We start from the raw sequence: 26,752 nt of genomic DNA, 5'->3' as shown, positions 1-26,752 counted from the left end.
GCCCCGCCTCCTCCTAGTGCCGCAGCACTCCCTAGCGGCCCCGCCGCGCCCGGCTCCCTCGCGGCGGCCGCAGAGCAGAAGAGCGCATGCACAAGAGCGCCCTCGGCCTTCCCCCTCCTAGCGAATCGACAGAAGCATGCGCAATAAGGCGGGGGTAGCCGCTCCTCAGGCCTCTTCCTTGGCGCATGCGCAAGGCGCGGTCTTGGAAACGGCTAGAAGGGCTGGGGGAGGAGCGCGTTGCTGCACGCACGCGTGGCGCTGTGGGCGGTGCAGGGGTCAGGTGACGTGGGCGGGCCGCGAGGGGCGGCGGTTGGAGCGGTAACGGTCGCGGCGGTGGGCTGGTAGGGCGGAAGGAGGGCGCTCGGCCCCGCGGAGGCGCCATGGCCACCACTGTCACCACCCAGCGGGGCCCGGTGAGTGCCGCCGGGCGAGGGCCAGCGGCGGCGGCCTCTGGAGGTTAATTCCCGCAACACGCCGGGCGGGCGGGGCCCAACCCGGCGGGAACCCTTCTGCGTCTCGGCTCCTGCCCCTCCGCCCGGCTCTACCGGTGGGTCTCGGGGGGACCCGCCCTCCTCCCCTTCCTCCCTCCCTTCCTCTGCCTGGGAAGGAGAGGAAAGGCCTCTTTTTCTAGAGTGCCCTGATATGGGGGAGGGGGTGGGGAAGGATAGTCTGCCTCTCCTCACGCTTCTCCGCCTTGCGAAGCGGCTTGGGGAAAGGGGAGGGGAAAGTCTCTCCTATTTGCGTGTAGGGCTTGAGGAGACTCTTCTGCCCGCCCTTTGTCTGAGGGCCTTACAGAGGAGGGGACGGCTTAAACTAAACCAAAGCTAAACCTCTTTCTCTTTAAAGCAGAGTAGAGCTTTGTGTTTTCGTGGTTGGGCTGGGCAGATTCCGGGAGCTGTCTCTGAAATTGCCACCTGAAAGCTGGAACGTGAGACGTGCTGGAAGGCGCATTCCGTGGTAGTTATGTAGGCGTGTGTGGTGGGGGGAAGGAACTGAGCACTCTTAAAACCACTTTAAAAAATCTTTAGGAGTTAGTGTTGATAGTTTATTGGGAATGTGTTATTGTCTAGTTTTGCCCTGGAATAATTTTGCCCCACACCGGGACGTTCTGCAGTGTGGTGTATAACTGCAGTATGACAGCAGCTCTCGACTGATATGCTGTTCCTGCCTGGAAGGTAGTAACTGACAATACGATGTTGTTCTGCAGGTGAAATAAGAGTTTCTTAAACAATCAGTTTGAACTGCGGTGTGCTATTTCCTAGAAACAGCTACATTTTTATGTATGTGCCTATGCAGCCTTGATGAAAGACCAGAGGAATGAATTATTAAACTGCCAATCTTGAAAAACTGCATCACTTTCTGCTGTTATCTCATGACAGTAATATTATATGATCATCAATTTAATTCTTTAAAATTCCTTTTTTGACTGGTCTTCCAGAAGAGATTCCTTTTACAATGGATTGCGATGATGGTTCTGTTGTTGGAATAAAAGTTTGAAGTGGAGGATTAAGGTAAAAAGAGCGAATTAAGTTTTTTGTTTGCTCCTGATAGTATCATGAAAAGACAATGACTGCTGTTCTGGTTGAATCTGTGGTGAATTAGGTAATTGCTATCCCTAAAGGCTTGGTGTTGGACAATTGATGGTGTGATTGTACCCAAACAGAATTCTGCCAATATGTAACAGGTTTTGCTCAAAATAATATAAATACTGGTATTTTCGTATGTCTTCCTAACGTTGTATGTGCTTTTCTTCCTTGTCTTCAAGGTTGGCAGCTTAATATTGCAAAATTTACTGTTTTGAAAACATTCAGTTCACAGGTGAGGATGCTGATATGGTACATGCCAGCCTTTCTTAATTCTCTTTGGAGTGGAATATAGAATTCTACTTGTTTTTATATATACAACTGCATTACAAATGAATAGCCACTAAATGGTGCTAAAGGATTGGGAAACATTTCTCTTTAGTGCTGCAGAGAATAGTTCTGTCTTTCTGTTTGAACAGGCAAGAAAATATTAAGTTGTTTCATGCAGGTAAGACAAAGTATGCTGCTATACTGTTGCCAGCCTTGTTCTTATACCTGTGCTTTCTAGTTTGTGGTGATGCTTATTTGGTGAGTAATTAAAACTTCTGATTGGTGTTTAGTTTTTCAGAACTGGATACAGAACTGAAACAGAACTGGACTTCATCCTGTTTGTTATTGATAAATATTCTGCTAGAATACAGATTTCTCTGGCTGTTTTCAGGATATTATGGAATTAGCGTATTTTCACTTTTTGTGCTCTTTTGAGAGCAAAACAGCTTTTGAAATCTAAACTGTAGCTGAATGTATAAGGGCTGCTAAATGATACTTTTTCTAAGAGAGAGGTATCTGTGAACAGTTTGGTCAGGCTTCAGGTTAAATCTGAGAGGCCAGAACCTTGTATTTGTGATTCCTTAGCTAGCCAAGCACACCCAAAATTAATCTCTGTGATTATTCACTGTGCTGGCAAATGTGTCAGATCCTCCAAAATTAGATCAAGTTCCAAGCTAGGGCTGCTTAGATTTCTGCTCCTAATTTCCCTAATAATCACTACTCTGATGATTTGAAATCTTTTAATGGGCAGGCTATAGTTAAGGTTACTTCTCTTTGCTTGTCCTAATACTGTCATTTAGCTATTTAAGTAATTTTGTCTCTGATTTTACTTGAAGCTTTGTTTTGAGACTCTTTGAAACTTTGATATCTTTTTCTGAACAAAGGTGACAAGCAATTCCTGTTTGCATCCTGCAGTATTGATACATGTAATGCTGTCACATAAAAAATTTTGAATACGAAGTCCCATTACAAAAAAGTTGTGTTGATAATCTGGGTATAATTGAGCATTTTATTAGATGTTTTGATTCTTATCAGAAAGTGAATATATGTAGTATTAAAATCCTCATCCATGAAGGTGGAAGTTCCATTGCTGCAATCAGGGTTTGGGAAGTTGTTTAAAAAGTTGAGGGAGAAAGCTGTCATTGAGTGTTTCTAAGCCAAATGTGAATTAATTCACAAGTGCTGTGATCTGATCTCTGGAGCATGTTCCTTTGACAAAAAATGTTGAGGGCAGCATTGGTAATGCTGTGAAGTTCTTGCTCTCCAATAGATAAGAGACGTGCCTTAAGGCACTAAGTGGCTTATTTTCTTTCAACCCAGACTTAGAGGAAAGAAAGATCTGTATTGGTATGTCTAGTGGTAGTGTAGAAAAAAATCAGAAGCCTCTTCCTGGAATTTATGGCAATTACCCTTCTTAATGCTAACCCCAATGTGAATTCATGGGTTTCCTGGTTTTGAGCTGTTTCTATAGCTCTTCCCAATGTTATTCCTCTGTTACATTGAGTGCAGACCAAATCCACATAGCTCGAATATACTAGAAATACGTCTTGAACTTGAGATGTCTATAGGCACTCATTCTATCTTTAATTTTTAGCTCATGTTCAAACAGAGTAGTTCCAGTCGTGCTTAGCAGGAGTGGAATCTTTTTTTGATTGTAATCAATGGTTCATATTGATTTCTTCAGTAAAACCAAACTTTTTTCTTTATTAACAGTTGTGCTTTTGCACTGTGGAATGCATTTTGCAAATATTTAAATGTTAATGTCTTGGACAAATTTGGATGTGCTGGGAAAATCCAGAGGCAGTAGCTTGTGGCAAAATATAGAGTCAAGACTAAATATAGGTTGTGTGTTTGGGGGGAAAGGGAAAATGCTATTAAGGTGATGGTTATAGAATCATAAAGCCTTTATAGGTAGATATATGGAAGCAGCAGAAGTGACCAAGTAGATCAGAAATTTCTGACAACAGGGAAAATAATAAGAACAGGAGAAGAAATGACTGGTACCTTGCAGTCCATGACACTTATTTTGGTGATATTTTTTAAAAAAACCACAATTCTTCCACCCCACCCCTGCCCCCAAAAAACCCCCCCAAAACCACCAAACGCAAACAGCAAAAAATCTGTAACTGTACTAAACTCAGTTGCTGTTATTCTTTCCTCTGTCCATATCTAAGTTGGAATTCTGAAGTAGAGCCTCTGACTCCAATTCTACAGGAGTTTAACTGGGGATGTGTAATGCTATAATGTGAGTTCTGTAGAATCATAGAATAGTTCAAGTTAGAAGGAGCATCAGGAGGCCATGTAGTCCAACCTCTTGATAAAAACATGGTCAATTTTTGATTCAGACCGTGTTGCTCAGGGCTTTGTCCAGCAGGATCTTCAGAACCTGTAAGGTGAGAGTTTTTGCAGTCTTCCTGGGCAGTTTGTTCCTATCTGTGATTGTCCCTGTGGTGAATTTTTTTCCACCTCATTTCATGTCAAACCTCCCCTGCTTCAGTTTGACAGTTGAGGTCTCCTTTCTTCTTGCCTTGCATCTCAGAAGAGAACCTGGCTCTGTTCTCTTAATGACCTTCTTATAGATACTGGAAAGCTGCTACAAGGTACATACTAAGTTTCTTCGACTCTAAACAAATCTTCAGCCTGTCTTCACAGGTCTTGTGCGACAGCCCTTTTCATGAGCCATGTTGGTGGATCTTTGCTGGGCTTGCTCAAGTTTATCATTTTTCATGTGCTGCTGGGCCCCAAATGGGTTGCAGTATTCCAGATGTGGTCTAATGAGTGCTGAGTAAAGGGAAACAATAATTTTCCTCAGCTACTGGATGGGCTTTTGTTGATCCAATATAGTATGCTATTAGGCTTCATTGTTGTGAGTGCTCTGCTCATTTGTGTTTAGCTTGCTGCTCACCAGGACCTGCATGTTTTTCTCTGTAGAGCTGCAGGCCTGCCAGTTATTCTGTAGTCTGCACTGGTGCCAGGCATTTTCCTGTGTGAAGTACAGGACTTTGAGTTTTATCAGGTTCCTGCCAGTGAATTCTCTCGTCTGTCTGGTTGTTCCTGTCCTCAAGTATACCAGTCATTCCCCAACAAATCTGGTGTCATTCTCAAAACTGCTAAAAGCACATTCTATCTTCACCTCTGGTCACTGATAAGGAAAAATATTAGATGTGTAAGTTAGGCTCAGTACAGATCTCTAAAACTTCGCTTTTAACCAACCTTTGGTATCGTTAACCACAGAACTTTGACTTACGAGCTCAGTGACCCAGCCGGTTTTTCACCCAACCAGTGGTTTACCCATCTGGATTGTAATATCCCAGCTTTGATACCTGCTGCTCTCTCCTTATTCACAGATTCTAATAATTTTATTGTAGAAGGAGTTGGGCTCCTTAGGCTTTTTTTTTATTCCTAGTCTCTGATTTTTCCTTTGTGTGTCTAGAAATGGCTTCCAGAGGACTTGCTCTATGATTTTCTTAGCAACTGAAGTGAAGTTGACCTGCCTGTTATTCCTCAGGTCATCCTTCTTGCCCTTTCGAAAGCTGGGTATGACATTTGTCTTTCTCCAGTTATAGGGGACTTCCTGAAATCTCCATGACCTTTCAAAGTTGATAGTAGCCTTGAGAAAGTATCAGCTAGCTTTTCCAGGATCTCTGGATGCATCCTATCTGGTCTCAATTTTTTCTTTAGTGTGCAAAACAGAATAATTATTTAGTTCAAATTTTTCTCTCATTCTGTCACTTATTCTTTCTTAAAAAAAGTGAAGACATTGAAAGAAGAACAATTACAACTTTTTTGAGTAGCTAGGTGTTTAAAGCTCATTAACACAAAACTTCTCTGAAACCTAGTATCAGAGTTTCTTGGTAATTGCTACTGTGGAAACCTTAGTTAATGGTTCCCTGAATGTATCATATCTCTCTGCATATCGTCCCGTAAGTCAGGGCATGTGCGGTTGTCCTTGGCTCTGTGCTCCCTTCCCGTTTTGTAGGTACCAGTACTTACGTATCATTTACACGGTAAGGGTCCTAACACTTCCCCTCTTCCCTTTACCTCCAACTCAATTCATTTTCTTCTGATCAGCCCTCTGCACTAGTGTATGTTATGTTGCCTTGGTATCATTTAACGTTTTACAAGAAATGGGTGAGAAACAGGAGGGTGAGGATGAGACAGCCCAGTCCTAAATTAGCTCAAATAGCTGTAGAACATCACACCTCCTTCAGTCTGAAGGAGATGCAATTTTTATACCTGCAGCATTTCACTTTGAAGATCCTCAAAACTAGCTCTTAGGTGGTTTTAGCAGACAGGAAGGGCAATATTATTCTATTTCTAGATAATTGTTGATATGCAATGCTGTCACTAAAGTTTATTAATAAGGCAGGGTTATTTTTATGAATGTGTTCAACATTTGTATTCTGAATTGTAGTTCTATCATAGCACTGTCATATTGCTGTCTTGCTTAAAGAGTGCTAGTAAAATTCAAATGTTATGTGGAATTAATTTTTTGTTCTACAGTGAATGGCACAGTGGGGTTGAATTTCACATTCTTCCTTAAATGTTTTTATAGTAGAGGGAAGTGCATTTGTTGTAAAGTGGGTGATGAGTAGGATCAGTGGTACAAGCTTGTCACTTAGATTCTCCTTACATTAAAAACAAAAACTGTGGTTGAACTTGGGTTATGTAACTTTGTTTTTCTGATTCAGGTTTGGAGGTGGCAATTATGTGCCTGCTTTTAACTGCTTTGAGGAAGATGTAAATTAGCCTCTCTTCTTTACAGATAAAAAGATGGCATGTTACTGATTCGTCTCTATCAACATGGAATCAACTGATAATTAGCATAAGAACTTACTGAGCAGTGTATTTTCCTCAGTAAGCATCTCTCCTAGATGTTTTACTGAATATATCATCAGGACTTGTGTACCAGAGCAGTGTATTTTCCTCAGTAAGCATCTCTCCTAGATGTTTTACTGAATATATCATCAGGACTTGTGTACCAGATCACAGTCAGGGCAGAACATTTAAGATGGTAGCATATGCATCTTCTGTTCCCCACTCTGCCTTTTGGAGAGGTTTACCAGTCGGATCTTTTGAAAATTTAGTTGTGCTAGCTGTCTTCAGTCTGTGTGTGTCTGCTCTGCAATTCCAGTAGTTTTGTGTGAGATAACTGAATGACCTAAAATCAGCTTAGATGCTGTAAGAAAACTTTGGTCTCCCTTACAGATTTTTTTTGACCCTTTTAGACCTCAGTACAGAGACTATATATTTCATTTTGGAGCAGTATTTGGGTGCTTTATAATATCGTTCACTTTTTAAATTTTAGACTTCTCATTTGTTGTGAATGAATTAAGCTTTCCACTGTCCATGTTAAGGTGGTTGAGGTGAAATGCTGCCCTGTTTTCTGAGAAGCTGACAGAGGGAGCTTGCACATATGGGAATGTAATTTCAGGGCTGCAGCTACCACTACTGACTGAGAAATCTTTGTCTATTCTTAGAGATGCTAATAATACAAGATTTGAAACTTCTTGGAGGTGAAGGGTTGGAGGGGACCTCTTGTGTTCTAAACGCCATTGCCTTGCTAATTCTGGTGCCATTTCAAATCTTTCCTAAATGGATTATGCTTTATTTTAAAACTAACTCCTTTTTATAACATGTATTCTAATGAGAAGGCTGTTACAAGACCCTAATTCCAGTCTAATGTAAGTAAGCTTTCTTTTAATATTAGCACTGTCTTTTAGCTTAGTCTTCTCTTTCTCTGCCCCAATTTCCCTCCCTACTTTTTAAAGCTTAAGCTACTTAGGATCTTAACTGTAAAATTTTAAGATGCTTGAAAGCAAAACTGATTCCCTCTTTACCCACCCTCCCTTCCTCCCAACAGCCTAGCAGCAGGCATTCAGTACTTCCTCCTTAGCTTTTCGATAAACTTCTTTTCTGGCACGTAACACCTACTGTTGCTGGGATCCTGAGGCGCTCAGACAGAAATTGCAGCTCTTGCCAAATCACATTGGGTATGACTTGCTACTCCATGATGCAGTCTTGACATGTAAGTGCTGTCTGATCTTCAGAAGCTATGTCCTAGAGGCCTGTTAACTTGTTAAAGTACATTATGTAGGCATGCATCTGCCAGATACACAGTTGTGTAATCTTGCCTGGGATAACAGTGTAAGATATTGCACTGTCTTTTGTCTTGTATTGGTGGACAGTTCTGTATATAGACAACAAACTAGTACAGCTTAATTATAAATGTTCTATGCCACTTTATTTGCCTTCTAAAATTTATCATTATAGTATGCTGGTTATTTTAACGTGACAATCTCTCCAAATGTGTTATTGATAATGTTCACTGAGCATTTAAAACCTAGAAACAACACGAGTTGTTGAAATGACAGTAATAGAATTGACAAGTAATAGGTAGAAACTTTCCCTTCTTTTACTGAAAAACCTAATGGAAAATGCATGGTGACTGCTTATTCATGTTGGCACATGTGATGGAGTCCCTCAAAGATTTTTCTACTTGGAATTTTTTGTCATAGTTCTTTCTTGTGATAGACCAGATTTTTAATTTGTCCGTTATTGTTTTGAGTATGGTGGGATTTTGCCCCCAAACTGTACCTGAAGTTAGGTGCAGGCCAGCTGCGTTTAACACTGGAAAAGCATTAGGGCATCTGTGTTAGGTTGAAGGATTCTTAGTTATTTTAAATGATTTGGTTCTTAGGAAGCATTGTTTTTATGATCTGTCTTGAAGGTGACTGTGAAAGGGACCAGGGTGCTATGACCTGTTGCAGGAATGATTGGATGCAGTGTGAGTGATGAATGAGTGGAAGAGCTGGGTGCCATCAGATGCCATATGTGAATGGGATGTGAAACTTGGTAGCTCTGACTTTTGTGTAGACTAATTAAATGTTTGGTTGCAGAGCAGCATTGGCTGTGTCCTACTTTTTTTTTCAGAGGCTTGAATTGGAAGTTAGTGTTTTTGAAAGTGAGTATGAGAACCTTCTCTACATGAGTTGGCAGTTTTGTCGTTTAATTAGTTCTTTGTTCATGCTGTCAAAACTAGGCTAAATTCTGCCAGATGTTTTTGCCAAGCTTTTCTTTGATTTATATTCTTTTTCACTTTCACAATGAAAAAGAGAGGACTTAAATTTGAAAGAGTTTTTTTCTTTTTTCTTTAAGGTTTATGTTGGTGAGCTTCCTCAAGATTTTCTTCGCATTACTCCAACCCAGCAGCAACAGCAAATCCAGCTGGATGCCCAGGCAGCTCAGCAGCTACAGTATGGAGGACCAATGGGTACAGTAGGCAGACTCAGCATTACTGTAGTACAGGTATAAACTGTACTGTCTTTGTAGAATTAAGTAACCATAATAATGCAATCTTTTTTGATAGGCAGCCACAAAAAGATTTTGTGTTGGAATTTGAGTTACTAAATTACCTGTATATAGGGAATGAGTAATTTTTAAAGCTTTTGTAGCTTCATGTTTCTGTGCATCAGCATTTGTCCAGTTTCATAGCTGCATCACACATGGTGCAGCAATTCCCTATAAACCTTGCTGTTATAGCACATAATCAAATAAACTCATGGGTTTGTTTTTTTTGCAGAGAACAGGTTTCTCTGGAAATTTCTGTTAAGAAGGCTTTCTGTAGAAGTGCTTAATATTGGAAGACATTAGCGGTTTTGAGAGCATTGTAGGGAACTGCAGTTGCCTTATGTATTTTTTCTTAGGTAACTGCTCTGTTCCATCCCCATTTCGTCTAATGCATTTGCTGTTTTTCTAGTGATTTCTGCAGGCTTTCTTAAAAGGGCATAGTCCTAGCTCTTTATTTTCTGCTGCTTCTTTTCCCTTGTTATTCTTTCTTTTATCTCTTGGCAGTAATGTATTACTGCATTCATTATGCGTAAGATTTCAGATTTTAAAACTTGTCTATCTTAACACAATTCAGTTACTCTGCAAATCTACATTAGCATACCAGATGTCCTTCACATTAACTCAACATACATCATCTATTTGCATGTACTGTTTTCAAGTTATTCACTAAAAATATACCAAAGAGATGTTTAGCCTCAAATTTAGCACCAAGCCTGGAATAGTACACGTATGGTTACAGCTTCCATGGTGAGGCCCTTATTGGGGAGTAAACCTATATAGGGTCTCTCAGGAAAAGAGGCACTGATCCTTCCTTCTGTATCTTCCACTGGTCAGTTTGCTTCTTCACTGCTGATATCCTTCCTTTGAAAACTGGGGTTAAGGCTTTTTCAAAGTTGATTACTTCTAACGTCTAGACACATTAACTCATTCATTGCATTCAGTTGCAGCCCTCTTTGGGAAACTCCTCAGAACTACAATCTGTGTTCAGAGAGTGTAAGACTGGAAGCTTCTTCTGCAACTTTGAACAGCAGAAAAATATTACCACTTTTAGAGCACAGTGGAAGAAGCTTTAGTATGATTTTTTTTGTTCGCCCCCTCCCCCCCCCCGAGCTAGGAATAGATGATTCAGGTTAAACCTCAGGCTTATAAGAAAACAAACCTTTATCAAGCAACATGACATGTCTGTCTTAACTCTAGCAGTTTCTAGCAACTTGTATGCTACTCCATAGGTTGTTCATCTTTGGCTATTTGCTTGGACAACTTGAAGTGCTTTTTGTCATGGGATGTTGATCTGATCAGTGTAGATGGTGGAAGTTCCTGGAGCAGATAAGGGGTCAGAGAGTATAGTGTTCAAGAAGTTTTGCATCTCACTTTAAGTGGCTATGTACAGAAACATGCAGATTCCTGTTTGGATTGGTGAACCAATGGAGTTGATACTGGTCTTTATCAGGTTCAATCCTTGTTTATTTTTAGGTGCTTATGCAGACAAGAAAAATATTTATATTGCTTGAATAATAAAACCTAGCTAGTTTTATCAAGAAGATGGCTGTTCTTGATGCCGTGTCTGCAAGTAGCCAATTGTTACAGAATCACAGGATACTTGAAGTCACAGGGGACCTCTGGAGTTTATTTTGTCCAAACATCATCCCACCCCTACCCACCCCAGGCCAGTCACTTAATTGAGGATTAAGGAGGATGTTGTATACAAGGAAAGACTGAGAGCTGGGGAGCAGTCTTGGGGGGAGTCTTACTGATGAGTAGTCCCTCTCATCAGGTATTTATGAAGAAGACAGCTAGGCTCTTTTCAGTGCTATCTAGATGAAAGACAAGAGTCACAGTGAGCACAAATTGAAATACAGGAAACTCTATTTAAATATATGAATCTTTTTCACTGTGAGAGTTGTCAAACATCAGAGTATGTTCCCCAGATGTGTTGTGGAGCTTCCATCCGTGGAGACACTCAGAACATGCCTGAGTATTTCACCCTGCTTTGAGCAGGGAGCTCGGACTAGACAGTTTCTAGAGGTCCCATCCAACCTCAGCCATTTTGTGATTCTGTGAAAACTCTTAATTATGTTAGTGGCCTTTTGCTGGACTTGTTCAAATATGACCATGTCCTCTACTGGGTGGCCCAGAACTAAAGAAACAGTATTCCAGATATGGTCTCCCCAGTGCTGAGTAGAAGCAGTAATCTTTGACCTGCTAGTTGTGCTTTTCCTAATGCAGCCCAGGATGCTGTCTGTCAATTTTGCTGCAAAGGCTCATTTCCAACTTGATGTCCACCAAGACCCCCAGGTCCTTCTCTGCAAAGCTGGTCTCCAACCAGTTGGCCCACAGCCTATAGTGGTGCATGTAGTTACCCCTCCTCAAGGGCAGAATGTTGCATTTTCATTTGTTGAACTTGGAGATTCCTGCCTGCGCACTTCTCCAGCCTGTCAGGGTCCCTCTGAATGGCAGAAGAACCCTGTGGTGTCCCAAGGGATAGTCTCTGTACCTGTCTGAGAGTTTATGCAAGAATGCTGTGGGAATCTTGGCTGCATGTCATGTGACATTCTGGGTAGGAGGCTTACCATGGCATAGTTAACCCGTGGAACAAGAAGAGCTTGCTGAAGTCTTCTGTATTTAAATATATGTTGATAAGGCATGCTGCTTGATATACTTCAATTCCGTTACTAATAAACTAGTAGAAGATCAGAAAATGTTTTTGGGAAAGAAATTTACTGCTTTTTTTCCCTTGTGGATATATAGGAATGGTGGTGTGTTTGAGCACAGTTGATTGTGACCTCTTAAATTACTAGACAGACAATTTATATGCTGGCTTTTCTTTTGGTGAAGTTATATGGTAAACTGTTTAATCTCAGGACTTCAGAGCCTAGAGAGTGCATAATTTAGGTGCCACCTTTCCTGATTTAAATGTGGGCTTGACAATTACAAGGAACAGTTTGAGACATTTCTTGCCAGGTCTAATGTATGAATTACTGAACCAGCATGTGCCCTGAAGAAGAAAAGGGCTTTCCAGGCCAGAGCAGCAGCCATTGTGACTAAATCTTATGCAAGTCTCAGCTGTTCCAGTTCTTTGTGTCCTGTAGGTGGGAGGCATCCTAGGCACCATATTTTGCCACTTGCCTTACTATAAAAGGAACTGTAGCCTGCTTAGTACAGGTCAGAGAAACAGCATGTCCAAAAGTCTGATTTCTACTTTGGCATACCTATGCAACTGTACTCAGCATTGTCTTCGGGACTGTCATCAACTTATTTACTTCTATTCCTCTGATGCTACAGCAAAAGTATGTTGGATGTCTTCTGATTCTATACAGCATCTGTTTTTATAGTAACATAGAACTTAGGTTGCCCAGTGAGTTAATTTATATCAAATGTACATGCTGAATTAAGTTTTTTAATCACTTTGTAAGTATGATCTACTAGATTTTACTTCAGTGGAACTGCTTTTGCAGTTTGTGCTTTTGTATTGTGTGATATTCCAGAAGCTACTGGATTTCTGTATTTCATCCTTTAGAAGTACTTCATTGAAAGAGGACAGGCTACCTATCACATTAAGTTTATTGGAGATAAATACCTAGGCAAAATTGAACTTATTACTATTTCCTTGTAATCACGTATCTTTTGGTTTGGTATGAAGTAACTTATTTTAGCTATCATGAAGATGTGTGTATTCTATATCAGAATAGGTTAAAAAGAGGTTCCCTTTTCAAGGGGTCTCAGACATTTAATGGTGTCATCTATGTTTTAAACTGGATGCTGTTTTTCATTTTTGTTGTTCCTGTCTACCTCATAATAGAATCTAGTCCGTTGTTCAATATCTGATTCTCTTTGTGAACTAATAGTAATTAACTTACCAAGTTAATGTAAATATTATACACTTATAGGCTTTTTTTCTTACCAGGCAAAATTGGCAAAGAACTATGGAATGACACGCATGGATCCATATTGCCGAATACGGCTGGGATATGCTGTGTATGAAACTCCAACAGCACATAATGGAGCCAAGAACCCCCGCTGGAACAAAGTTATTCAATGCACTGTTCCCCCGGGTGTGGACTCTTTTTATTTAGAGATATTTGATGAGGTCAGAACTATTACATATTCCCCCCTCCCCTGTCCCCCACCCCCAATCTCCTGTTTGGACTGAGGCTTGGGTGGCTTCTTGCAAAAAAGGATTGAGTTACCAAAGGCTGTTTCTTAGCTGTGTTCTCTGGGAGATAATGCAAATTTTTCAGAATCCCAAGAGCAGCAATGGGGAAGAGTGAAGCCTAATGCAAGAATGTCAGCTCTATTTTCCTTTGATAGCTGAGAAGGTGCATTAGCAGGGTTCCCAGCAAAGGAAGAGAAGCAAAAAAATGCCTGAGTGGTATTTAAACTCCTCTTCGCTATCAAAATACCCTGCAGCCTTATATTCTGTGTTATTCTAACCCAGAAGGAGCTAGAAACTTTCCCAAGCTTGAAAATGCTGAGGCTAAAATGGTCATGTATAGGCTGTGTGTAGTCACTAGGATTTATTAGCAGAAACATGAATTTCAGGCAAGTATAGATTAAATCATTCATTCCAAGTGGGCATGTAGGTACTTGTCTATGCTTTACTTAAGATGCAGTGTTAATAAATACCGAACCTCTTAAAAATTTCATTTTATTAGAGATTGAATGGGTCTGATTTAAAAATTCTGGTAGATAATCTGCTCTACGAAGCTTTTCTAGAAGAGTACTATCTTGAATTCTAGTCTGTTGTTCTGCTGGATGATGGCAGCAGGGAATATGAGCCTGCATCTCAGCTGTTCCACTTAGCACAAACATACATTCTTAAACTGTTTAAACTAAGTTTACAACTGAGGCTAAAGTCTGTAGTTTGGCTCTTTCTTTTTTGCTGCCTCTCTTACTGTGCATAGTAGAACTTGACACTGCACCAGCTGTGTGGTTGTTACACAAGTGAGGCCTTTGGGTGCTATTTCATGGGCTTAGTTGATTGGTTGAAGTATGTGGTTCAATGCTTCAACAGGGGTGGCAGATCAGTACTTGTATCTGCTCTTGAATGACTGCAGTTCACAGCCTGTGGTAGTATAAACAGGAGCTGTCTACATTAATTTAATGGCCTCTGATATGATGTCACTAGATTCACACAGACTATGCTCATATTAGTATGTTGTGTTTCCAGAAGTGTTGTGCTTCAGGTTTTCAATTTCTTATTCTCTGCAATCGATCTATAATCCCACTTTAAAGCATTATTCATCCTTGTTGGAAAGGAGATGGCTAAAATATTTACAACACTTTAGTAATTTCAAAAGGAATCTTAAAAACAGAATTGGCAAAATGAAATAGAATAATAAAAGAAGGAAGTGTTAGTCAAGAATAATTTTAAGATTTTTTTTTCCAGGGCAATTAACTTGATAATTTTTTATCATATTCCAGCGGGCCTTTTCAATGGATGACCGCATTGCTTGGACACATATTACAATTCCTGAGTCTCTGAAACAAGGAAATGTGGAGGATGAATGGTATAGCCTAAGTGGAAGGCAGGGTGATGACAAGGAAGGAATGATTAATCTGGTTATGTCATACACGGTAAGCCAAGTTTGGGGTGGGAGGAGGAGGGGAGAGAAGCATTTTGGGTAGTGGGAGGGAAATATTTCAGTTTGAGGTAGAAGTAGTTCCATTGTACCTTACTGGGTGTTTGTGTGTGTGTGCTAGCATTTAAAATAATTAAACTTGGGAATAGAAGTCAAATACGGTAGTTAAGGCAGTAGATACTTTTTGGTGAGGTGGTAAATGGGTATTTATTTATATGGTTTTGCAATTACAAAAAATCAGCTTATTCCTGTGCTAATAGAAGTATTAAAAAATAAACAGTCAAATGGTCCATTGTTGTTTCTAATCTAATAATAATTTTTAAAAGCTTCATGGAATCTAACAGTAACTTCCCCCCCTAAATCTTTAGAAAGTCATGTTAATTTAGAATTAGAAATAATGGAAACTTCAGTGTGTTAGGTCTTTCTGGATAGTTTGAATGCTCTTTCTGATGACTTCAGTTTTTTACTTCCATTCCTGTTCATGACTAGGAGCACCAAATGAACTGCTGACTTATACTGGTCCATTTAGCAGCTTGTGGACTATTCTGTCATCTGTCACTTTTGCCTTAAGTAGCTGTTGGATAGCGTGAAGCATGTGCAGCCTGAATGCTTCCTGCTATGCTTGTACATGATCAAAAGTTCCAAGTTGCTGTTGAGTCACAGCTGGGAAAGATCCTCCCTGCTGTTTGAAATTCACATTCTGCCACATCTCAACAGTTGTTTCGTTACCCTTAGGAGAAATGAGTTTGTAATTAACTTTTAAAACTGGCTGCTCATGAACGTACAGTACACAGAATCTGACCTTTTAATATTTTTCAGGATCAAACAGAACAGAATTTTTGGTAGTAAAAGGGAATGGAGTTAAATTGATATCTTGTTTGAAGTATTGGTTTACCTTAAATAATTGATTTTAACTAAAATTTCCTTCTAGGAGCAGTATACTGCTTTTAATAAAATTCGGGTCTGCTCTAAGTTTTCATTTACGATGAATATGTTGTATATTCATTTTACAAGAATAAGGTATGAGAGGTGATTAAACCCATATTTTAAAATACTTCGCTTCAGTAACAAAATTGCAGTGGCAAAATATATAAAACTGTTGCAAAAGGCTAGTTTGACATTATGTATTTATATTGATTTACAGGCAATTTGATTGTGACTTAAAAGGACAGTATTCAGTTAATTTGCCAGAGGTTTTGCTTTATATTAGTGCTTAGTATAGTCATATTGTAATATTGAACATGGATTTGCAATGTGACGGGTTTTTTTGCAAATACTGTTTTAATTGTTGGTTTAGTTTTTTCTATTTCTTGAGTAGTTCTCATCTGTCTATTGTACTTTTTATGTGAAGTCTTTGCCAGCTGCCATGATGATGCAGCCCCAGCCAGTGGTCCTGATGCCCACTGTATATCAGCAAGGAGTTGGATATGTGCCTATAGCAGGTATGTTTTCCCTCCTTGGAGACTTTTAAGCTTCAAGGTGAAGGGTTTTGGAGAAATAACTGCCAAATTTTTTCCAGGTTCCAGAATGTAAAGGAAACTGTAAATTACTTTATCCATGACCGCTTTTTCCATGACACATTTTTGGGAGAAGAGTGAGCAAATTAAGTGTAGGTTTGCTTTCAGTCTTGTACCCTGTTTAAGGGAGCTGCATGAGTTTAAGTGGATTAAAATTACTATCAGGTTGGAAAAAGTAATTTGAAGGCTTCTCTTCTTGAGTATTTCTTCTAGATTTGTATCAGGTCACTGAATAACTAGATGTCTAGCACGCTGCACCTTAATATAATGTGTGCTTATTTAAATGGTGGCAATCCATGTGTGAAACTGTTCAGACTTCAGAAAGTGCACCAAATGACACGTGCTATCAGAATTGCAGCTTAAATATCCCATAAATGAATTGACTTTTCTGTGGTCTTTGAAGATGCTTTGTTGGAAACTTGCTACGCAGCATGTGAAGTGCGTATCACAGTGAAAATGAAAAAGGGAGCCCTAAGAGAGTTACGTAAATATGTTAAGAAAAGCTAAAGCAGGTATCATCAGTTCTCTTAGTCTGTGCAAAGTAAGTTTTGGACTTGTACAGAAAGATGTGTTAACTTCAGAAAAGTTACAAAACCTAAGATGAAAAGTTTAAAGTATGCAAATAAGCTTGAAGTACAGTTCAGTTTTGTTTTTTTCTGTGTGTCTGTTTAACTTGCAGCTCTTAAGCTCCAGTTTGTTGTATGGACATTTATTCAGTAATTGGTATACTTTTTGGGGAAAATAAGATACAGACTTGTATGCAACAAAATCCAAAATATATGTGTATGAATGAGTGATAGTGCGTGGGACATAACTGCATTGCTGACACAATAAATTTTTTTAAAGACTCAATTCCTGTTTGAATGTAAAATTTCATTCTCTGTAAAAACAAACTTCCTAGGTAGTCGTCTACTGATGTAACTAAGAATCATACCTCCTGTTTCATTTTATAGAGTTAAGTTAGAGTAAAACATGGAAAAGTTTGGATACGTACTTTATTCCCTGATGAAAACATGCAATTTGCTTCATTTAAAGTGTTTTTGTGTCTGTAGCTTAATTCTCAGGATTTAAGTCTTGCTTGCTTTGCCAGTGAACTAGTTTCAACTTGTGTGTGCATCCTGAACTGAGATTCTGTTGTGGTAAGCCAGACTTCTGTGCAACTTTTCTGTGTTTGAATTAGGTGCCATCTTTTTTGCTTTTAGGTTCATTGCATCCCTGTATACTGAAGCAGTTGGTGAACTTCAAAGTTATTTTGTGTATGGTAAAGAGAGAAACAATAGCTGGGGTGGTACATATACCAATGTAATAGAAGGTGCTATAGAATTTTCTTCAACAGATCAAAATGAGACTATTTGCATTGCAAAATTACTGTGCCAGTCAGAGTACAAACAGTGGAAATGAAGAGACTAGTTTCAGATAGAATTGAAACTAGACATAGAACTGAACAGATAAAACTGATACTAGACCTTGAAAGCTGAAAAGCAGTACAGTGGTGTATCTGGATGCTCAGATCTTGGTGTTCTATAAATTTTGTTTTGAGAATATTTTCAGTAATACTTATTAAATGTACTTGGACAAATGAAGAAATAACTAATATTTAGCAAGTGATAGTAATGCCTGACATTTTAGCATATAAGAGTTTGACTTCATGTAACAATTTTATTGATCTGTATGTTGGAGCATTGCCCTTCTGCAAAGATTCAGCATGTTTGTTTTTAATTACTGCTATGATCTTCTGTATTAAAAATTCTTCCCGATTCTATGACTTGTATATTTAAAACACTGTGAAGTTCCATCCCCAGTTTGAACTTTTCTTTTGTTCCGGGAAGGCTTGAATGTACTTCCTTGACTTTGTAAATGCCAACTTATTACAAGCCACCTTTGACATATTTAGATTTAGAAAATATTTTTGGTATTTCCTAATATTATGTGCTTTGTGTTTGCTGTGCTAGAATTTGTGTGCACCATCAAAATTTCTCAAAGCACTGAGTTTTAAAGCTTTTGCCTAGTCACTAATCAATGACCCACTCAAAATGATTAAATGGATGGTTAGGTTTGGACTTTGAAAGTGAATTGACTTCAGAATACTTTTACTGTATCTAATTGTATGGTTTAATAAAAGTAATTTCAAATTGTAAAGGAATCAGTAGTCCATCTTGGAAGACATGGAGCGTTGTCAGAATGTGTTCTGTATGCTGAACTAAATATTCCTCCAGGATTGTGTAAACTCTTTCGGAGAGCTGCATGCAAACTGCCAGCCTTTGCTGCCCAGCTGAATTGTTGGTACACTTTAGAACATTGTGCAGGGTTTTATCTTCTTGAGACTGCCTCAAGAAGGGCAATGGTAGAATATCAGTATGCTCCACAGGACTATGTTTACTTCCTTCCCATCTTAGTTCAGGTGTTTTACCTAGCCAGTTAAATGAGCTTAGTCAGTAGGCAAGTTCTATTTGTTTACTTCGGAAGAGCAGAAAAACAGCAATGAACAGTTTATTACATCTGAAATGGAGGGATCATTTAGGTTCTAAGTCTTACCTAGGATTGAAATACAATGGGTGGACTACAATGCTTGTCCAGATAATGTAAGTTATTTGTTAACTGTCCAAAATAATTGTGCTTTAATGAAAGATGATGTTAAGTTAAATTTAGCTGTCATGGAGGTGAAGCTGTTTTTTCTGTAACAGAAGATTTCTGTTCAAAACTTAGTGTACATAACTGACCTTCTCAAATGTCAAAGCAAATAATTCCTCTCACAAATATCTCTATTGTACAAACTGAGGTAAATAGTAGTAGCAAGCAGTTAGTTACTGTGGTAAGCAGATGAAGCTTGAAATGCCAACACCAGTAATGCTTTTTTCCCCTGCCATTTAATGGTACGTGTTACAGAACTGTGATGAAAGCAGAAGTGGCCATAAATATTCTTGCACCACATTAATTCATTCAAAAGTTTTAAAAATTAAAAACTGCTGACAGTAATGCTAGTTGCTACAAACAATAGTTGCCATAGATTTTATTTGTGGATTGGGTTTGGGAAAACTTCAACTTTTCAATCCTGTTGCTCTTCTAAAAGTTGAGTTTATCTACCATTTCTTCCCGTTTCTTTTCTAAAGATTACTTAATTTAGGCTGTGGAATATTGTGGTATACTGGTTGCTTACAGACCAAGCTGGTCATCTTGATAATCTATCAAAGGCAGTAAGCTAAAAAGTTAATTCAGTGAAGCAAGCTATCTTTCTTACCAGCTAAGTATCCATGGGATAAGTAGGAAATCTCTTTGTACTTATAAAAACCTGTGTAAATAGTAGGTTAAAACCCCATGTGTTTCAGGGCTCTGTTAGTCCAGAATATTATTTTTCATTGAGGCAAAGTTGTGAGTATATGTACGTTACTACTTTAGGTGTCTGTATGGAGTGTCATAGGTTAGCTTGTGATGTTATTGGTATGTATTCAGAAAACCATGGATGTATGTTGTCCTTTGTGGGCTATAAAATATAATCCTTGCTGTAAACACCTGGTGGCTTACTTATTGTGAAAACATTTCCTCTAATTGTTACTTCTGTATAAACGGCACATGTAGGAAACTTGTTCAGAGTGCTGAAGCAAATTTAGTCAGGAGACTGAATGCTAGTAGCATTTAATTTTTTATATTAGGTAGCTTAGTTTTACTCAGTTTATCCAGCTTTCACCTTTGGAAGCTAAATGGTTCATTTCCTTTTAAAAATAGATTAATATTTCTTTCCCATGTCTTATTCCTTTCCCCTTGCCCCTTCATTTTCACCTATCCTTAGGGCTTGAGTACTTTGCTCTGGGTAAGTTTCCAAGCTCTTTTCTCACTCCCATCCTCATTGACTCAAGAGTCTTTGCATGAACCCATCTAAACAGCTTTATTCGTTACAGCAGACTGTATCACAAGGTATTGCCACTTGAATGTCACAATAGGACAATTTAATGCATCTCCTAGAAAATGCTAAAGCCCCTCTAACCTATTGGAAAGTCTTTAAAGGCATCTGCTCAGCTTCAAGCTATAATGATTAGAGTAATTGGTGATAGTGGTGTCGATGGCTAAAACACGATGTTAATATTCTTCTGAAAATGCTGTATGCCAGTGAGCTATTCTAGGTAGCACTGGTTTCCTAGAAGAGGAACTTTAATCTTGCAGTTGTTCTGCTACTGCAAGATTTGAGGAGAAGCAGGTAATGTCATGACTTCATATAAACTTGAAAGCAGAGAACTCAGTTCTGCAATGACATTGAGAAGACAGCCTGCCAGTTGCCTTCTGTTAATCTTCATCTAAGCCTTTTTTCAAAAATATAACAATTTTTTCATCAGTGTGTATCTTTCATGCACATCTGTTCTAGAGCTATGTCAAGTTGAGCATCTGACTTGAACTCTAAAGGCAAATTATGTTACAGGAAGCCAGTTTTCCTTCAGTTTAGACTCAGTTTACTGTGATGTCTTTGAATTGTGCAAAGATACTGTGACATCCTTAACTTTGATAAAAGCATTGGTCTTCAATCAAGTATGTTCAGAAAATTCTAGAATTCTGTGAGACAAAATGTCATTTCTTGATGCTGTGAATTTCAGAAAGATGTTGTAAATAAAACTGATGTCGTTGCAGCATATTTGGTTTATTCAGAGCAGTGGAATTATAGAATTTTTCTGTGGGTCCATATGCTTCACTTCTCTAGTAGTTTGCAAAGAAGCAACATTTTTAAATTGAGATGGTATGCATATTTTAGCACTTATTTTTCTGAAGCAAATAGTATTAAGGCCTACTTGTGTATATTAAAAGGTGATACTGGTTGCTTCCTTTAACTGAAATAATTTGTTCTGAGAAGGTTCTTCAGTTTACTCTGAAAGGGTCTGTGCATGGGACAGAATAATAGTGAGTTAAGAAACTAAACATGGGGGACCTGACTGAACAAGAAAATAAAACAAAAAGTGTGTAATGCCTTGTGTGCGGTTAGAAAAAGTTTACCCTGTTATGCTGCTTTGATGCTTCCATTGCTGCTCATAACAATTGACTTGCTATTGTACGTGTTGTTTCATGTATTGGAATGTCACTGCTTATGCAGCATGTTTGTCATTGCCATTTCACTGAATTGGAAAACAGTGCTCCGTTCTTCTGATTTATAACACTCACCTAACACCTGAGAGCAACACAGGAGTGTGCCATTCCATTTATAGTGGATCCTTCTGTGGTTTAGTTTCAGTTTTCACCTGTTAGTGAAATGAGGTGCTTAATATGTAAAGCAGCATTTTACTGAACATCGATAATTTTGAAGTTGTTATAACTTTCTCTAATGACTGTGTATATATACATATTTACTAAATTTCAGTGTGTAGTTCTTTAAGTTTATGCTTAAGCCTTGCTTACTACTTCGTAAATGAGAAATTATGCATGCTTCTAGTCTGAGCATGGAACAAAGCAAAAACCCAAGAAAGGTACTCTTTAAACTGATATTTATATAGCTTGAATATTGTTTCATGGAAAGTAAGCATTTATCATAAAAATATTAAAAATCACTGTGATACTAATTTCCTTTTGTATGGTTTTAGACAGCATAAACTTATTCAAGAACTAGACTTTTCTAAAGAAAACGGATTTTTGAAAATCATCAGTGAAAAACAACACTACTGAGAAACTTCTTGTCGCTAAAATTGAATATTTAGATTGAAAATACTTTTTGAATACTGCCTGTGCTGATGTCTGGCTTCATAATTATCCTGTTTTGATGAAAGCAGTAAGAAAAACTTTATGCTGGTCTTGATTTTTCTTTTTTTGAAAAAAAGAAAACTTTATCGGCAAGCTGTAGGATGCTGTGGTACTTGAGAATCGAGTCTCATGTTTCATTTGGGTTAATATTTTAAACTGGCCTTTTGTATGGACGCAATTTAGGCTGATGACTAACTGAAGAAGATTAGGAAGCTTGTATTAGAAGTAAAACATCTGTTGCTCTGTTCTTTCAGGTACTTTGCAACTCTATTTTTTGAGGCCATGAATCTTTGCTCACCTCTTGTAAATGCCAAGGTGGTTTGTAGGAAGTGTGAGGAATACTTGGCTTGTTGAAGCTATAGAAGAGGCAGTCTGAAATGCTGCTGGATATGGTTGTTGGATAAAGTGTATTTGCAGTGTTGGTGAGGACTGCCTAGTGGTTTGCCTGCAGGATGCACGCATGGTCTGATTTGCCAGGTGTTCAAACACAGAGCACTAGAAAAAATTCCAGGGACTATGGTCTACATGGTATGAGAAGCTCTAGAGCTAAAGTTTAGGTTGTTGCAGAAGAGGCAATAGACATCCTTGGTAGTGGTGTGATGCAAACAGCTGGGCAGAGACATGGTTCCAGGGTATAGGTAATAGATTTATGGTGAGAGGGACAATTCTTTAGTTGCCAGCATGAACCTTTCTGGATAGATTCGGCCTGTACATTAGATTTAAAGAATTTAAGTTTCTTTTTGCATCTAATAAAACTTAATGTTCTCTAATTTTTATTTTAAAACTCCCTTTGTAATAATCTTAAATATGGAGGCACTTAAAATTCAGTTATGCATTCCTTCAGACAGGACATAAGTCCAAGTTGAAGAAAGAAACAGCAAAGAGTACATTAGGCAAAATCTCAGTTTCAATGCACACAGTCAAACTATGTTAGGTTATAGTACATTATCAGCCAGAGTTGATGTAAGTTAAGATAGGTTTAGCTGATCCAACCTTGAATGTGAATTTTAATATAGCATTTTTAAAGCTGATAGAAAAACAATGATCACTGAGGTGCAAAAATATTTCTACAAGTTAGAGTGAGCACAGACATTTCTGATTAAATAGTTGCAAGTTAAGGAGAATCTTGAAGAGACAAGGTAAGTATTGAAATTACTCTTTGTCATTTTTTGGAGGTGTTAGGTTTGAATAGAAGTAGCATAGTGTCAATACGTTTGATTACTTCATTAGTACTTCAGTCATGCGGAGAGAGATGAGGCTGCAAAGAGGCACACCTGAAAATTATGTTAGTAGATCTGCTTTACGTTATGATTTGAGCAGTTAGTCAGAGTTCAATAGATAGAAGCAGCTTTTAATCTACTTCTGAGTAATGTATGAAACCTGGTTCAAAAAGAACCTTATTTTGAAGATGTGTAATAGTGATGCAAATAGCCTACCTTTTGTTTAACTTAAGGAGAAATAATTAAGGTCGAGAAAGAAAGCTAACAGGTGAATGAAAAACTGGAAAAAGAAAAGAAGTTGTTAGCTGCTCAAAGTAAATGTATACCAAATTAAAAAAAAGCACTCTTGGAGAATTCTAAAAAGTTTCTGTAGCAAAACAGGTTTCTGACAAAAATTGGTAGGTCTGCCCAAATGAGGGGTTGTGAGAGTTAAATTATATATTAAATCTAAACTGGTAATAAGGCTGGCTAACAAAGCCTTTGAAGATCAAATGTGTAAGGAGTTGAGAGCTATTTTAAAGCAGAAAACCTAGGATCATTTCAGCAATTAAGTGACTGTAAAGATGTATAAGGGAGTACAAAAAAGTTGGAATGTGAGGCCATAACACGCGGAGGAAGAAAGTGCTTGGCTTTGTCCTTCTTGGGAAGGAATGCTTTTTTTATGGAGAAGAAGCCTCAGATTATAATTTTGGAGTTTAACACTAACTGTTAAGATAATCAGTAAGAAAATGCAGGTAAGATAACATTTATTCCCAGTCTTGTATTGTGGGGTTTTTTAACAAATGCAGTATGTAACCAATTGCTTAATTAGCCCTGCTTTCAGAGGACTGGGGGATAGCAAACTGGATTTTTTTAAGCAGTGTTTTCCCTATTGCATAAACTCATTAAAACCTATGGAGATTAGAATGAGCTGATTTAAAACAAATAACTAACTAGGTAAACTTTAGAAGGAGATGACATAGTTATGTAGGAAAAGCTTATACATTACAAATGATAGGTACGTATGTGGGTAAGAATGATGTGGTCTGTGTAATCACCTTGTCAGCTGCATTTTGAAAATGTTGTTTGCTAAGGACTCTTCCTGTCATATGATATTCTGATACAGTAAAGGTCCTCTTGTGATAAAATAGCTATTTTGAAAAGCTGATGAACAGATAAAAGTAAGTGATAAGTCATCTCCCAATGGAGGGAGGCCTTTGGGGTGCCTCATTTAAAAAAAAGTGGACAGTAGACAATTTGTCAAAACAAAAACTCTTAGCAGATTTCTAAGCCTCTCTGACTGCAGCAGGTTGCAGAAGGATCTTATTATAGTAAATGGGAAATAAGAGCACATATTAAGGCTGGTGTTGAAATATTATATGTAAAGAAAAATCTTAACTAATACATATTTAGTTATGACTTCTTGATTGGTCATTACTACACATAAGGTCTTTGAATTACTGTGGACTGTTCTATGAAAATACTAGGTTAATAATGTTTGAAACAGTGGGTAAAATGCTTGAAAACAAATACAAAAGCTTTATCGTGATGCTGTATGAAGCAGTGCCATGTTTGTCTAGATGCAGGTAGTTTTCCTTGCCCTACCTTAGAAACAATACAGCAGAACTGGAAAAGTAACACACAAAGGCATGGGACTCAGATAATCGGGGGTCTGGAACTACGTAGAGAAAAAATTAAATACACCAATTTCAGAAGTGGTAATGAAAGATTCTAGAAGTATGCTATACCTGGTTTCAGTTTTATAAAAACAAATGGTAGGGTTTTTTAGCAGTGGATCTGTTTCAATAATGAGAAAAATTAAGTGAGGAAAAGGGACTTTAGTAATTCCTTTTAATAGGAATTAGAAAACTAATTTTCTAAAACTGTCTTTATAAACTGACATTGCTTTAAGTTTACACAGACATACAAGAAGCTAATGAAAAATGTCAGATGAATTTTGTCCTCGGACAGAGGAAGAGGGAAAAGCAGTGTGTACCCCGATAGCTATTAGATGAATTGTTCTTTTGCCACTTTGACTTTGTAGGCTAAACTGGATGGAGCTTGAACCAGGGAAAAGCACTTGCTTAAAACTTGCTTATGAGTGTTGTCCAGTCTCCTAGTGGACCTAAGTACTTTGCTTTCCTGAGATTGCATTAATTGAATTTCTAAATATCAGCTATGTATATTGCTGGTGTAACCCCATCTTTTTATCACAACATAAATAAAGTAGGAACTAAAATGTGATGGGTGCCTTGTTTCTGGAGTTTAGAGTGGTGGCGGGAAACCACCCCATCTTTCTGTGGTGTGCTTTTTGTTTGGTTAGTGATTCATGTGTAAACCTGGTTAATGCAAGTCATACCTTACTTTGAGCTGTACGTGTTGCCATACTGTATTTTACCCCTTCTGGAACATAACTTGGGCAGACAACCCGTTCCAGAAAAATGTATTCTGATTGAAACAGTCTGGATATAATCGTATAATCTCTGCAATCTTTTTTTTTCCTGGAGTACACATTAAAAAAAAAATGTAGACGTTGGTGGGTTGGAGCAAGTCATGAACTGCTTTCTTCAAAATTTTTAATCCCCCCGGTATGTTTTAGTTTCTTTCTTTTTTTTATTTTTACCTGCAGGGATGCCTGCAGTCTGTAATCCGGGTATGGTACCAGTGGCAATACCACCTCCTGCGGTCAACCCTCAGCACTTGTGTAATGAAGAGGACCTGAAATCTATCCAGGACATGTTTCCCAACATGGACAGGGAAGTAATCCGCTCAGTGCTAGAAGCTCAGAGGGGGAACAAGGATGCAGCTATCAACTCCTTGCTTCAGATGGCTGAAGAATCATAGATCCCTACTTCCTGCATAGTCCCCGTCCTCAATGCCACTTATTTTTACTTGCCAAGCCAGGGATTTAGCTAGAGGAAGAATTTCCCAACAGCTTTCTGTTAGCGCATCCTGTGTGAGAGATTATACCCCTTTTCTGCTTGGACATTTGGATCTTCTTCACTTTCTTTCTCAGTCTGTACATACTCAGTTTAGCTTATGTCCTACAATGCAGCATTGAAGCATCTTTATCAGCTGTGCCCTGCGTGACTATATTCTGATGGGGTGGGGAGGAGAGCTGCTTTCCCCCCCCACCTTATTCTTACAAAGGAACTCTATGCAGTACAGGTTTTACTACTGTTTGTTTGCTTGAAAAGAAATTTTTTCTGTGGAGGGTTTGCTCTTTAAACATAACTTGATTTGTTAACATATTTAGGTTTCATCAAGCAGCCTGTTTCTGCCAGACATTAAAAGAAAGATCCTTTCCTTGTCCTGTGGTGTTTAGTTATTGCTGTGATATGTTCAACTGTTTCTGATTAAAGATTTTTTTATTTAATAAGGTGAATTTCTTAGATTGCGCTATTGGTATTTGTAATGAGCATATTCTATTCAATCTAGTCATTGAGCACCAAAGCAATATATTATCTGGCGTGCATTTGGGGCTTTATCCTCCCATATAGAATTGTTATATCTGTAAAATCTTAACAGGTAACTTAACT

General features: G+C 38.4%; 1 protein-coding gene across 14 annotated transcripts; it reads left to right on the top strand.

Moving 5' to 3' along the window:
• Window positions 1-244: 244 nt before the first annotated feature.
• On the top strand, window positions 245-26,523 carry TOLLIP (toll interacting protein). 14 transcript variants are annotated; one of them, XM_075094518.1, is made up of 8 exons: window positions 280-413; window positions 1,766-1,818; window positions 9,012-9,161; window positions 13,108-13,290; window positions 14,625-14,777; window positions 16,134-16,224; window positions 20,087-20,107; window positions 25,843-26,523. In XM_075094518.1, the coding sequence occupies exons 3-8, from the start codon at window positions 9,123-9,125 to the stop codon at window positions 26,055-26,057; spliced, it is 702 nt and encodes a 233-aa protein (XP_074950619.1). In that variant the 5' UTR covers window positions 280-413; window positions 1,766-1,818; window positions 9,012-9,122; the 3' UTR covers window positions 26,058-26,523. The 14 variants fall into 14 exon arrangements, with proteins under 14 accessions (XP_074950618.1, XP_074950631.1, XP_074950625.1 ...); XM_075094519.1 differs by lacking the exon at window positions 280-413 and adding an exon at window positions 1,496-1,511; XM_075094524.1 differs by lacking the exon at window positions 1,766-1,818 and having other exon boundaries at window positions 262-280.
• The last annotated feature ends 229 nt before the right edge of the window (window positions 26,524-26,752 follow it).

Source organism: Phalacrocorax aristotelis, chromosome 5 (assembly GCF_949628215.1).
Source record: "Phalacrocorax aristotelis chromosome 5, bGulAri2.1, whole genome shotgun sequence".
NCBI lineage: Eukaryota > Metazoa > Chordata > Aves > Suliformes > Phalacrocoracidae > Phalacrocorax > Phalacrocorax aristotelis.
The sequence above is the reverse complement of the archived record's forward strand: the minus strand, read 5'-3'. Positions and strand labels throughout refer to the sequence as shown.